This window comes from Phalaenopsis equestris, unplaced genomic scaffold, assembly GCF_001263595.1.
Source record: "Phalaenopsis equestris unplaced genomic scaffold, ASM126359v1 Scaffold000272, whole genome shotgun sequence".
NCBI classification, from domain to species: domain Eukaryota; kingdom Viridiplantae; phylum Streptophyta; class Magnoliopsida; order Asparagales; family Orchidaceae; genus Phalaenopsis; species Phalaenopsis equestris.
The window spans coordinates 532794-548093 of NW_018164714.1; the positions used below are offsets into that span (position 1 = coordinate 532794).

The 15300-nt window shown below is 35.4% G+C and overlaps 2 protein-coding genes across 2 annotated transcripts; one reads left to right on the forward strand and one right to left on the reverse strand.

Annotated features, from left to right (window-relative positions):
- Nucleotides 1-4804: 4804 nt before the first annotated feature.
- On the reverse strand, nt 4805-7114 carry LOC110024735 (pentatricopeptide repeat-containing protein At4g21065-like). The gene has a single exon (XM_020724867.1). The coding sequence runs from the start codon at nt 6654-6656 to the stop codon at nt 5154-5156; it is 1503 nt and encodes a 500-aa protein (XP_020580526.1). The 5' UTR covers nt 6657-7114; the 3' UTR covers nt 4805-5153.
- A 4408-nt stretch (nt 7115-11522) lies between these two features.
- On the forward strand, nt 11523-15262 carry LOC110024748. Its single transcript, XM_020724893.1, has 6 exons — nt 11523-11642; nt 11735-11927; nt 12104-12236; nt 14600-14670; nt 14754-14831; nt 15183-15262. The coding sequence occupies exons 1-6, from the start codon at nt 11577-11579 to the stop codon at nt 15203-15205; spliced, it is 564 nt and encodes a 187-aa protein (XP_020580552.1). The 5' UTR covers nt 11523-11576; the 3' UTR covers nt 15206-15262.
- The last annotated feature ends 38 nt before the right edge of the window (nt 15263-15300 follow it).

The window sequence follows — 15300 nt, forward strand, 5'->3', positions numbered from 1 at the left end:
TTGAGTACGAAGCAATTGAACTCCCGAAATGTATCAGGGGCTTTCCGCCACTAGGAATCCAGCCCCACTACTATTATTTGTCTTAAAAATTTTATTTTTTTATGTCTGGTTCTCTTTTTCCGAAAAATTGAATGCACATTATTTTTTAACTCCCGCGGCCCGACCCGACCCTCCTTTTTTCGGAAAATGAAAAGCATAAAGGCCCTTTCCCGGGTTTTCCCTCCACTTTATTTTCCCACTTTAGGGTTTGGAGCTGCCGAAATGGATTACTCTCTCGACGAAGACAACGACAACGACTTCCAGATCCAAGTGAGTTTAGCTTCGTGGAGAATATTTTTTTTATCTTAAAGACATTGTTGTGGTTTGGGTTCTAGGGTTTGTGCGAGTTTTATTTTTTGATTTTATGGATAATTTCTGGTATTTGTCTGGATTTATCTGAGGTTTAATTAGTTGATTTAATAGTATTACTTTAGTTTTTTATCGGAGGTATAGTTTTGGCATTTGTCTCATTGCTTGTGTTTAACAATTTGTTTCTCTGGGTTTATCGGAGTTTTACTTTAGTGATTTTCATTTTATTCGAAGTTGTTGTCGTTGTAACTGTTTATGTTATGCTGGCATTTAGGCCGGGGTAATGATTTATAATGTTATCGCGGTATTATCTTGGCAGTATTCTTGTGTTATTTTTGTTAATGAGGGATGTTGGTGTTATTGTGGAGCTATTATGGTATTATTATGATTTTATTGTTGTGTCATTTTACTGTTGAAGAGAGTTTTTTTGCTGCGACTTTATGATTTTATTGTTGTGTGAGTATGGTGTTATTGTTTTTGTTGTTTTAATAGACGCACTTGTTTTACTATAGTCTTCTTATGTGTAATTTTTTTTTTCTCTTTAGAGCATTGTATTTCTATAACTTAAATCATTGCATGCAGGAAAGGAGAAAGATGGGCAAACAAGCCAAGTATTATTTTTTGAACCATTTGACACAATTTTGTGAGCAATGAGATAGATTTATTTATTGACTCATTGAGAGCTTGGTCAGAATCATGAAGAAGCTGAAAATTGTAATATATGTAATATTCATTATAATTGAGGGAGAGTTTCCTGATTTCTTAGAGGCAATGAAATGAAATTATTTAGTGATTCAGATAATATTGATTGATAATAATTACATCTATTGAAAGGGTATCAATTCAGAAAAAAAATGTGACAATGACATTTATTTTGGGTTAAATTTTAACATAAAATTATATGTTTATTAAGAGATAAGTAAGAAAAAAAGTTGATGATATAGAATATGCAATAGAAAACAAGTATATTTGGAATGCAATATGATATAAATGGATATAGATGGCTAGTCAAAGGATAGATAATATTGAGCTTAAATATTAACATAAGGACTTGTATTAGTTATAATCTAAAGGCTTAATTATTTTTTGAGAAGCTAGCTAAATATCTAAACGTGTAAGTAAGCAAAATTGTCATTGCCATAATTATTACTATGTAGAGAAGTACAATGTGATACTATTCAATTGCACATAGCACTTATGATCCTAGAGGTGATTTTCTTAATGGTTATGGATGGAAGTTATATTAAAAAAAAAATTATTGAGACAACACATCGTATAATTGTGCTACGTAACATTCAAAATAACACCAATTGTTATAAAAGGTTTGCAAAATACTATTGAGATTAAGGTAAACCTAGGTTTTAATATGATATCATATCAATAAGGAAAGTGTAATAAGAATATTATGTTAAAACATTGGCTTGATTGATTGATCCTTATGCAACTGCCAAATCTCAAAATGAAAAAAACTTAACTAGTAAAAAATGATAAGAGATGTAATGATGATAAATATATGAACGAATCAAATGAACTTGTCATCTTTCATTTCTCAACTTATCTACTTTCGCATAATTGAATGAACTTTATGGTCATGGAGCTACTGAGAGAAATAAATTCAAGCATCATATTTAAGAAAATTGAAGGATAAAATAATTTTCTCATCAATGCCTTTGAAAAAAAAAAGTAAGTCATCCAAGCTTAATAAGCCCTTTGGTTGAGTAGGCTGAATTTATCGTATGCATAACAATGCATGAGACTCCATGTTAATAGTTCGAACTAGGGATATAATAATTTATCCTCCATCATATTGCTATATGTGGCCATCAAAAAAGCTCATCGTTCACAAACAACCAGTGTTTAACTCGCTAACTAGCGCGTGTTCGATTCACTCGTTAAATAAATGAACTGAACAAGAACAAATTTTTTTAGCTCAATTTATATAATAGTCGAACACGAACAAACTTTTGTTTGCTGGTGTTCGACTCATTCTAGCTCAAGTTAATTACATAATAAATATATAATAAAATTAGTCAAAACATTGATATATTCGATATGATATCAAAGATTTGATTTATATAAATGTAAAAAAAAATAGATGTTATAGATTTTTCCCAAAAAATCTGCTATGCCTGCTATATTAGCGCTTTACATATATAAATACATAAGAAAGCCAACTATATATTGTAAGTTCTCCCTCCAATAAAGAAGAATCAAAACTTACCTTAAAATGAAGGTAGTTCAAGTCCATGCATGATTTCCATGGCCTATACACAACCTCATATAGAAGAATATTTCAATTCATTATAACAATAAGATAATGCCATAATAAGTTACTAACATATGTGATATGTTTTGGTAATAGACCTACATATTAGAGGTTCATCTTTTGTTATCAAATTTGGAAGTGCCAAACTTAAACCCTATTGGGAACCCTAAGCCTTTCATTGTTTGTCTCAACTATCGTGACGCTTGACAAATTCATAGTTAACCTAAACATATCCCAGTCGCTTTGTCCAAAACAATTCAAGCTCAGAAAAGTGTCATTGGCTAATTTTACGTTCAATCTCACCTACAAAACATTTTTTTAAGACTATGAGTCGACTTAAATTGGACTAGTGGACTTTAGTCTGTTTAATCTAATTTAGCGATCAAGCAGCCACTTCATACTATTTGAAGACCCAATTAAGCCACAGTGTTGGCCCCACCTTGATCTTATCTATTTAGTTTATAGTAAGCTGTCAGATTTGTCGGTCGGTACATGATATTGCGCGTTACTCCAATGCGTCTTCAATCATCTTAGATCTTTAAACACCTTTTTACGAGTTTTATTTTATTAGTCACTAAAATTACTTGAGGACAAATAATAATTAAGTTTGGGGGATTTTGACCAAAGAAAAATATGTTGAGATTTTCATATATATTTTACACTATTTTTGATGATATTGCACTTTAAAGAAGGGTATTTTTGATGTTTTGCTGCAGGTATGATTAATTATGATCATTGGAGCAAAAAGATGCAAAAACGGTGCAATTTGGAAGAAAAACGAACAAGAAATGAAATTTTGCCCTATCACATTTTGATAAGTCTTTCAATGCTTAATATCTTTTATACTTCTTGAATATTTTTGAATGAGATTACACTTTAAAGGAAGGTTGTTTTCATGTTATATTGTATGGTTATATGTTAGGAACACAACGCAACTGAAATGGGGCGAAACAGAGCTAAAACGGAGCCAAATAGAGCCAAACAGTGGAGCTGCACGGTATGCTCACCGACAACGCCAAAATGACGCTGACAGCGAGATTTACCTGTGAAGACCGAAAAATGACAAAAAAGCTCGCCGACGGCACCCTCGAACCCGCAAATGGCGCCTCGGACGGTTATGGGCTGAAATTCAATGTATTTATGGGCTGAAATTCAATGTATTTGGACGCTTTTTGGAAGGGTGCTTGTGGAAACTCTTCATAATTCGTCCCTACACTTTAAAAGAATGAATTTAGGTTAGAAAAGGGGTGATGTGTGAGAGGAATGTTAGGAAAAGTGTGGAGAACGCTTAGGGTTTTTAGAATAGGAGTAGAAATGTAGATTTCTACCCTTTTGGAAAGATTAGAGAGGAGATTTTGAGAGAATTTGTCATGAGATGTTCTAGCATTACATGGATCGGCAGGAAAATTTTTGGGGGTGGGTTTTTTTTTTTTTTTTTTTTTTCATTGGGTTTTGGTTAGCTGAAGATTGATTGGTGAATCCAATTGTGAAAAGATCTGATTTTTTTAGATATGGATTTTAGAAATCATCAATGTTATTAAAAAACACAGTTTTATGAGCAAAATAAAGCGAAACACATGATGCCCAGTTCATTTTTTTTTTATTTTTAAGTTTTTAATTATTGTAACAAATTATTTTAAATTATTTGAAAGTTTAATTTACAGATTTACCTCAATATTTGTCTTCAAGCTATGTATTGTACCATTTTTTTGTTATCTTATATTAATTTTTAAAATTATATTTTATATCTTATAATTGTTAATGAATGCATGCATTAATATTTTTGTCTCTGGTTAATAAAAGTGTCACTTCGTTCTGCGTTTTGTTCTCTGAAGTAAAAATAAAGTCTTGCGCATCATATTGCGCTTTGACAATAATGTAAAAATACTCAAAATAATTTCTATTTAGTATGAATAATTTTAAGAATGAACAAACAAAAACACGTGTAAAAAGCATCAAATAAATATATTTAATAAAAAGATAAAAAATTAATAATAATAATAAACCAAATTGATCCTAAAAAGGCCCTTATTATGTTGATTGTATTTGAATAATATTGACCCAACACTTCCATCCATAGGATAAATTTTAATTTTTTTTTATATTTTTTTGACCAAATCCACAAAGCCAAATCAATGCATTTATCTTGTTATGTTTTCACCTATAAAACAACAAATTGTTTTGACCAATGCTTAAAATCTTGTTTATTGGATTGGTGGATTTGACCTTGTTTGCTGACTCTCTTTAGAAAGTTATGGATTCAATGGGAACTACAAATCATTAAAATATTTTGTCAATGCACATATCCTTACCTCATCCAAAAACATGAAGCCCTAAACAAATATAATAAACCAACATCATAAACTCAAGCATATATGCAAATTCTTTCAAAAAATTAATCATAAACATGATGCAATGCATTTTCTCTGTAATTATTTACAAAACTCATTCCAAGACTTCAACCAACCCGTTTAATCCCCACTCAATTTTCTTAATGTGTGTGGCCTATTTGCTAGAACAAACTCTTGCACAAAACCTCTTACTTAATCCAGCTACGACCAGCAGGCTTATCACCTTCCCCTCTTCTCCCTCTCCTAATCAACATGACATCCTCCCATTGCCCACTGATTGCATACAAGTTCGACAGAATCGAGCTCGCTCCTCCTCTACATTGACTCATCGAAGCATCGATTCTCCTAGAAAGAAGCTCACCCAACTTTAAATCTCCATGAACACTACAAGCACTCAACAATGATCCCAAAATCTTTAAATTGGGTTCCATCGGCATGCTCGAGATGAACTCGTACGCCCGATGTAAATGCCCGGTTCTAGCGAAAAGATCAGCGATACAACCATAATGCACCAGCTCTGGCTTAATTCCGAACTCCCATTCCATGGATTCAAATATCTCAATCCCTTCATTTACCAACCCGGCATGACTGCACGCAGAGAGAACCGCAACAAATGTGGTTGAATCTGGTATTAAACCATCTCTTAACATCCGAGAGAACAGAAAAATGGCATCTTGACCATGCCCGTTCAAGGCGAGGCCCGTAATGACCGCAGTCCAGGAATGCACGTCTCGGTCCGTCATAAGATCAAACACTTGATGCGCGCAAGTCATGCTGCCACACTTAACATAAGCAGCTATCAAAGAATTGCCAGCAAAAACATGATCTTCGAATCCGGTTTTCACGAAGCAAGAATGGAGGTTTTTGGTGTGATTCAAAGATGCTAAGCCGGAGCAAGCGGACATGGCTGAGATCATGGTTGCAATGTTAGGCCTGATGATGGAATCATCATCAGTCCTCATCTTACTAAAAACTTCAAGAGCTTGTTCATGACATCCCTGCCGTGTCAGACCAGAGATCATCGAAGTCCAAATGACGACATCTCGGTTCGGCATTTCGTCGAACATGCGTTGGGCGTTCACTAAATCCCCACAATCCATGTACATTGCCAGCAGCCGCGTTTGCATAAAAAGGTTCGATTCGAACCCAAACACGAAAGAAGATGCGTGGATCAACCTACCTCGATCGAGATCGTCCATGGAAGTGCAGGACGAGAGAAGACATGGAAGGGTGTAGTGATCTGGAGAAACACCTTTCCGGCGCATTTCGGCAAAGAGCGAAAGTGACGAGGATGGGGTCACTGCTAGGGTTTTGATCATGGCATTCCAGGAGAACAGATTGGGTCGGGACATTTGGGAGAAGATGACGAAGGGAAGAGAGAGGTTTCGGGGAGATATGACGGTCGAGGAATGAAGGATGCGGCTGGCGACGAAGGGGTTGTGAAATAGTCCGGATACGATGGTGTAGGCGAGGATAGGGTTGAGGCAACGGACAGATTTGCATCTTTCGAGGAAGAGGAGACGGGGATGTTTATGGAAGAGGTGGTTGGAGGCGGTCCATGGAGGATCCTGTGAGTCGTCGTCGTCGGAATTGCAGAAAATGTGGGGGGAAGAGAAGTGGAAGCGCCATTGTGAGCGGGCGACAGAAGCTCGGAAGCGCTGGAGGAGTCTTCGATCGAAGCCGCCAAGCATTGCTGGCTTTTGAAGGCCCGACGACTCTTTTTTGCAAGTTAGGAGAGCTGAGATGCACGAGTGGGAAGAAAGGATTCCATGAATGTATCCCCATGTTTGGTAGCCGTTTTTAAGCAGGATTTAGGCGAAATACTGCCAAAAGGCAAAATGCATCTCCGTGTCTCGTTAAATCCTGAGATTTGTTAGATCCTAAAATGACGCTGATTCGGGCGAACAGAATCAGGCTTAGCATCCTCAATGGTTTCTGGTAGAAGCGGAGCGGAAGGATGGGAGAGATGGGAGTTTCGGTGGTCTCTGTAAGCTGGGATCACGTTGTTGCCTTCGAAGCTTGCTCTAATGGCGACTTTACCGGCAAGGTTGGTTCACGAAGGCGAAGGTTCGGAGCGGGAGCGGGAGCGGGAGCGGGAGGGCGGAGATAAGAGAATTGGGCGAAATTGGCACAAGGTGAGGATGTAGGCGAGGAGAAATTATTGCATACGGTCTACCGTTTTTTTTTTTAATTTTTTTATTTTAATTTTAGGTGGTGCCCACCAAAATATATCATAATCGAGATCTCCTGATTTACGATCAAGATCAGACACTGCATGCAATCCGTCTGTATCGAATAATTTTTCGTAAGCGAGGGTTTCAGGTTGAGAGGAGAGGAAGAGCATGTGGTCTTAATTTATTTTTATTTAAGATAAAACTTATTAATTTAATTGATTAATAATTAATAATTAATTTTTTATATTGTCAAACTTATTATAATTATTAAATAAAAAAAATATTTTTTAAATTTTAAATTATTTAATAAAATTATAAATAATTAATAATTAAATGATTAATGTTAAATTATTATTTAATAAGTAACTATTTTATAAAAAATTAATTATCAATTAAGTGCCTCTTTTTTTTTAATCAGTTTGAGGCTTTGGACACTCATTTGTTTTTTATTTATTTAATTTTTTTTTTTTATGTTTAATAATTCTTTTAAAGCCGCCAAATAATATTTCAGGATTTATCAAGATTTAACTTACTGACTTGGTAAATAATTTGTAAGATTGAACCACTTCAGGATTTGATATATCCAAATTTATAAGATTTAATATATCCTATTTAAACTAAAACTTATTTAAACTACGACCTACTTGCAACCAAGCAACCCCTAAGAAAAATGGAGTTAGAGAGATCCGAGAAGCATTAAGAATTTGCTCTTACTTGAGACCATTTAGTACAAATTAATAAATGTCTCAATGGGGGGGGTGGAAACGAGTCGAGTCTAATCTAATCTAGCCAAATTTCTTACTTGACCGAATTAAGTTTGTCTAATATATATTTGGTTATAACTCGAGCTCGAACTTGGCTTGAGCTCATATATTGAGCTCGGATTGGAGCGAAATGGAATTAAGCTCGAGTTCATTTCAAAAGGCTGAGCTTGACTAGATTATTGAACTCTGACTGCACACCAATAAAAAGAATAATACTCGATCTCGGCTCATTTTGCTCGAGCTTGACTTATTTATTAAGCTCACTTTCATTTTCTTATTATGGTATCATATTTGTCAAAAAAAAAAAAATTACAGCTAAAACTTCTAACATATTGAAATAAGTTGTTTATTTTACAAAATAGAGTTAATGATTATAATTTTTCTTACCAATAATGCCTACACAATTTTTAAGAAAATATGCTCAAAAAGGATGTTGCAGATGCTGAGAGCAGCGTTGCGGGAAGACTTGGTGCTATTGTGTTGCAAGGCAGCAGCTGAATGCCACTCAAAGTAGAACCAGGCAGCCTCACATCATTATGGAAGCAATGACCCTTGAATACCAATAGGGTGAAATGACGACTAAAGCACAAGAAACGACATTGAAATCTCAGTTCACATCCAAACAGGGAACATGTTCATAACGCTCAAGAATGACATTACGGAACCGAAGCAACATAGGTTCTTATGATCAAAGGAGTGCATAGAAAAATGCAACTAAGATAGGGAAACACAAGGGTCTAACTTAAGTATCGTTTAATAACAGCCTAACCTAGTTGCTCCAACACAAAACTGATGCCACTTCTTAGAAAGGAAAGAAGGGCAGGAAAAAGAATTTCACCTACGCAAAGGTTGAGTGATGTCCGAAGCTTCAACCATTCGAGCGATTGCTTCTACGGCTTCTACAACCACCACAAATGGTAATGCCGACGTCTGAACCGAAGAGAAGAAAGGCGTTGAAGTACGAGGAAACCCCGTGATCCTACAGCTTCAAGGAGCTCCAAGAGGGCCAAGCAAACAAAGATACAAGCCCTAGACCCACAATGATTCCTCATAATGACAGCCCTCGGGGTTCCCCTTTTATACGACAAGAAGTCGGTGTTGCGTCGTGACGTTGTTGACACGTTAAATGCTACTTCAACTGAAAAAACAGAGGGTGAAGCTAAAAGCCTATCTTCTAGTTCTACGGCTCTAGGAATGGTGTTGGGGTGCCGCTGATGCGGCCAACGCCACTTCAACGAACATCGTTGCAGATTTTCAATCGAGAGCTGCAATTGGGACCCAAATTATCGAGCGCAACCACGCTATATATGGTGTTGCAGCATTGCCGACACGACAGACACCACATTAGCTCTTATAATAATGCCCATCAAATTAGGGCTATGAAAGTCAAATAGCAACCAAGGGCAGCAACGTCGGACCTGAGATTGTGGCGCCGTCATGATGACCAACACCAACTTCGCTCTTGGGAGCTCATGAATCACAAAATAGTAATCACACTATTATTGGGGCTCTTAAAAGGGTGCCAGGGGCTCCTAAATAGAGAGACATTAAAACAATGTATGCCATTGAAAAATAATACCAACACATACGGCGAAATAAGATAACTATAGTACTAATAGAATCCAAACGATGTTACATATTTCTAACAATTTAGAGATGATGAATACATCATATTCTCACTTCCAGACTGAGGGAAACACAAAACATTGACAACAACAACAAAAGGAATGAGGCATCACACAACCCTTAAGTCTCGAATAGTCATCTGCCAACCGCAATGTTGTCGTTCGTTGTCCAACTTGGCCCTCTCACTAGACTATGGTCACAAGGAGAACCTTGGAGCGCCTTCCCCACCTCCTGTAGGCTTCCATATGCCACAAAGCTAGCATATCTTGCTATCTCGATGTGGGCGAGCTAGGTCATGGTAGAGTCCATCCACTCCAGGAGAGTGACGATTTTTTGGTTGAGCTGAGTGGCATTCTCTTGCAACGTACAAACGTGTTGGAACAAAGGAACACTGTGAAACGTTGTGGTGTGGCGAAGCCAAGTATTCGCGCCCACATCTCTATGTACTATCAATTTCATGTGTGGCATAAGTATATGAATTAATGGTCTCGTCGCTCCATTTGCTCCTTAGGGAGGAGGGGGGTGGGGAGTGGGCACGACCGGTCCCCAACCTCGTTGCACAGGCACATTGTTGTAATGACATTTTTCAGAATTGATTAATAAAATAGAAAAAGGGATGCACAGAGTCTTGTTATGAAGGATTTGACGTATCAAAATCATTAACACTTTGCCCCTTTTTTTAAATAATCGGGCGTCGTGATGCCAGATCAAATATTAACTCATTTGGGTGGGTGCCAAAACATTTTCAAGCATGGCACCGCGGTGCTTCTATCGAGGTCGAGGCTCCTAATTGCCCAAAACACTGGGTCATCAGTGTTTGCATTAAATTGTGTTGAATGAGTGTTACGATGCTTAAACAACAACGATTACTTTCAGAGTCTTATCATGTGTGCGGCCCAGCGCCTAATCATTTTTTAATCCTTTTGGGTTTTTGTGCTCGGGCGACCTGCCATACCCATGTAGGCTTAATAAAGGTCCGAAAATTGGCTTAAGAAAAGACAAAAATGACTCCAACAATAAGAAATTAAAAGACACGATTATATTGTGTTCTAGTTTGTTCGAAGTTAAGTTTGCTATTTTTAGTAGCAATATACGTTATTTTTCTTGCTTGAATGAATATCTTTATCATGACGACTAACCTGAGTTTGTAATAAGGAAACTAAAACCTATTACACCCAATCTATCAAAAATTTCAAGATAGTTCGAGTTCAAAAAAGCATTGCACAGCTATGATTCGCAAAATTATTAAATGATAAATTTTCTGCTAGGAGAAAATTTCTATATTTTCCGACAATAAATATGATTTCAGATAGATTGTATGATAGACATAATTAACGACCCACAAAAAAAATTAAAAATAAAAAACATAAAATAATTTTCTAAGAACATCGGAAATACGGGTGTAAACGGGCCAAACATATGTTCGACTCATTTATATTTCGGCTCAAAAAGTGTGATCGTGTTCGGCTCGTTTGCTTAGCGGCCAGAAAAGAGCCGTTCACGAACAAAGAATCGTTTTGACAACCCCAATCACGTAGCCACAATATGTTCTTTCAAGATAGACACATGGTTTGAGGTATAGTGTTCTTTCTTTTAAATTATGAGAAATATAGGGTCGGTTTGATTTCATATTTTTTCTAAACTATATATATATATATATATATATTTATTTATTTATTTATATTTATTTATATATATAAATAATTAGTAATATTTCGAGTCAAAACGAGCCGAACACGAACAAACAAATATTGATTTGTGTTGTTTGTGTCTAGTTAGTTAACTTAGCGAAAGAGCCGAACACGAGCTGTCCGCAACAACGTGCAATTTTGACAGCCTTAATCCGAAACATGTATATTAAACTAAGTAAGAACAAAAAAACAATTATGAGATTCCCTCCAGAAATTTTCGCGAATTAAAAATTTGAATGGGCCCCAAGAGCTTGGAATATAGCCGTTGGAGAAACCTTTCCATTTCTTACCTCGCAGTAATAAAGTTGGTATTAGGGCACACGCTCCAATTCCTCTCTTCTCGTCTCGACGACGCCATGGGATATCCCGGAGCAGAATGCGAGTATGAAAGCCTTCGAAAGGCCCGAATTTCAGAGAACAAGGTTAGTTCCTCAGCTTAATTCCATGGATTTTCTCGCCTGCGCAGAACTAATCGATCCTCCTCCGCTTTCGCCATTGATTTGCAAATATGAAGGCTAGAATGGCCTCTCTTAAACTAAATCGCTGTGCCGATGAGCTTCGCTCCGCGGTTTCTTCTCCAAAATCGAGTAAAACAAGCACCAAAAGTCCAGCCAAGGAGAAAGTTAAGGGCTTGGGTTCTGGTTCCCTTCGGCGCTCTGATCGATTGAGAGGGAAGCCTGCAAACTTAGATCTACCATCGGAAGCTGGTATTCCATTACTTTCTCTTGAGCCCTTCCCCATCACCAGCATTTCTGTGAGATCTTGAAGGTCTTTGTAGAGTTTAAAAACTATATTAACTTTGAACTACATCTAATCAGATTTTAAAAGCTGCCTTTGTAACTTTAAACAAGAAAGTGAGCACTAACAATGTGGTGGATCTCAGATTTTTCAGTGGCAGCACCAAGAAGAAAGTTGGCAACGCCGGCATGGAGGAAAATGGGGTTGGGAAGCCGTGGAGGTGGTGCGCGGGGAAGCGTCTATGATTCTGTGCTGGGGATTTGCTGCCATTTCTGCAGGTTTCCTGGTTTGGTTGTTTTTCATTCTTCCATTTCTGAGATTTCATGCAGGACTTGTATGGATGCTGACAATTAAGTGAAGGGAAATAAGATAAAGTGGCTAAGACCCAAATTATTTTTTATGGATTCCAAGCCAAACGTTAGATTCTCTTGATGACATTTGCTAAACTTACTTTCCATTCAAACGCAGCTAGGCTTGCTGGTATCTGCAATGTTATGTTCTATTACCATTAACTAAACCGAAATTGAATAAGCCACTTTTCTGTCATGAGATCTAGCCAAATTAAAGATAATTCAAACTAAATTGGAGAAATATGTGAGATAACTTCTAAGGGTCGTATAGAACCCAAAATAGGGTGGAGTAAAATTTTGAGTTGCAATATTTCTAAAAGATCTAATATGCTCCTCACTTTCTATGCCTCCAGAGTCAACAGTTTTGGAACACGCTTCTCAAGATCTGAGAGCACTCCCGCCTGAGAGTGGCATAGTTGGCATGATTAACTAAATCCTACTCTATTCTGTTCAGTGTTAATTTAGCTTAGATCAAATTCTAACTGTTAGTTAGAACTCAATCTAGTGTCTTGTGGCTTTCAATATCACATCCTCACTCTCAAATTTGCACATTTTGGAACACGCTTCTCAAGATCTGAGAGCACTCCCGCCTGAGAGTGGCGTAGTTGGCATGATTAACTAAGACAATCCTACTTTATTCTGTTCAGTGTTAATTTAGCTTAGATCAAATTGTAACTGTTAGTTAGAACTTAATCTACCGTATTGTGGCTTTCAATATCACATCCTCATCCCTCAAATTTGCCCTTTGTTGATCCTATATTGCACAGATCTTTCATCTTGCATAATATTTGATTAAATTGTTTATGAGCTCAAGTGTAGTTCATTCTTTATCTAATGCTCCATGATGATATTTGATTTACTTATCTAATGATATACTTCATTCAACTTGTCCCTAACACAAGATTATTTATGCTATTATCAAATGAGATTTGATTTATTTATTTAGAATTTCAGAGACAGTTTATTCTTGTCCATTTTTGAAGTTCTTCAATGATATTGCATGAAATTTGTTAATAATGCAAAATAGCACCAAAAATAGAGTATTAAGCTATTCCCACGTTGTGCTAGTTAATGCTTATAAATAAGCCTCTTTGAATGTCTATTTCCATGATGCTCAAACCTCTTCCTACAAGTAGAGGGCTTGAACCCTCATTTTCATCATGATTTGCATTCTTTCAAGTGTGTTATTTGCCAAATTTTAGAGCCCTGGCAATCTAATAGTAGCAAGACATTCTAGAGGGTAGGGAGTTTGAAAAACGTTTGTTTGTTCTTTTATCATGTAGAACATTTCTTATTTGTACATAATCCTCGCTAGTTTTTTGTCTAATACAAATGCAAGTTTCTACAGTCAATAACAATATATTTTTTATTATAGGTACTACTATTTGCGTTAAACTAGTGGAGATGAGAAACATTTTAAATTCATTCTAGGCATCTTGGTTAGTAATTCCTTTAATGATTATGATTTTCTATCAATAAAATAATGTTGAAAAACGTATTCATGTTTTTCATTTGGCTAAAGTATTGGTCGATGCTAAACGATGTGATATCTTTGAATAAAGAATAAGATGTTAAATATGAGAGATGCTTTTCTATTACAACTAACAGTCCAACATGCTTTTATTTTATCTACTCTCATATTTTGTCACTAAGTAGTAGAAAAATTAACTTGGAGTTTATGTTAAGAGAATATTAGCTTTGGAAAATTTACATACATACCACACACTTCTTATATATTTATATATCTAACATTTAAACTTTCATGTTTATATTTATAACATTTTAGTGTAATAAACCTTCATTAAGGTTGTATTTCACTTTTTAGAAGTAAGCAGTAGCAGTCTTTTTTAAGTGATATTTGAAGATTTGAGTGTTATGCATGTAAATATAAAAGTGTGGATATTAGATATGTAGATACATAAGAATTGTTTGGTATACATGTAAATGCCCCTATTACTTTTCATGGATTTGATTTTGTGCAATTGTTAGTGTTTAATAGTTTCATGTTTAACTAGTTTAAGCAAATGTAACCTAAATTATATATTTTTAATTACTTACTGCTAAATACATTGTACAGTCATTCCAATCCTCATTATCCTCAATGAAGCTATTAATTTTTTCTTTACAAAATTTTCATCCCATTTCGTTATGTTCAATGCTACCTCCATTAAAATTAAACTTAATTTTATACATGTCTTTTATCCAATATATTTTTTTATATACCTTCATATTTATTTTATTTGCATGCTTTATTAATGCATCTCTAAATTGTACATTGACTTTTGTTGCAGACAAAAAAAATTGTGTGGTGAAGAAGATTGCAAGAGATGTAGTACTGGGAATATCAACCAACCTTGCATTGGTGAAGAAATTAAAATAAGATTTTCTCAATTTTATTTCATTTACTATCAGATGTTATCTTAACATTTTAAATTTCATTGATAGGCAAAACGGAATGTTCTGTGTGCCATTCTTCTAATGGAATCTTGTGTCGTGCTTGTCTCATGATTAGATATGGTGAAGGTAAATGTTTCCTTACTCTTGGCCACATTCTTTATACCTTTTTTTTTAAGTGTCAGAGCAAAGTGTTAACTTGTTTGTGTGAAAACATTTTGAGCTATTTTCAATAAAATTTAATTAAAGAAAATTAGAACATTATTTTAAAACTTCTTAGTGAAATAAAATTCAAATAGTATCTTCTTAATATTATTTTATGAAAAGACCAGCCTTCATTTTATCGGCATTTTTACACGATTTAAAGAAGAAAAAACTTGCTTGAAAGCTGATTATAAAAAAAAAAACATTTAGTTACTTTTGTGAAAATTAATTTTTGAAAAGATAATTTTGAAATATTGTTTTAAACTGGTAATGCAGAAACTACTTTATTGAACACCTGAAAATCAGCTTCTTAAACACCACCACTATGAAAGAATAAGTCCACTCAAATGTTCATTACTAAGGTTGGTTTGGTTGGTTTTGTACTTTATTATAA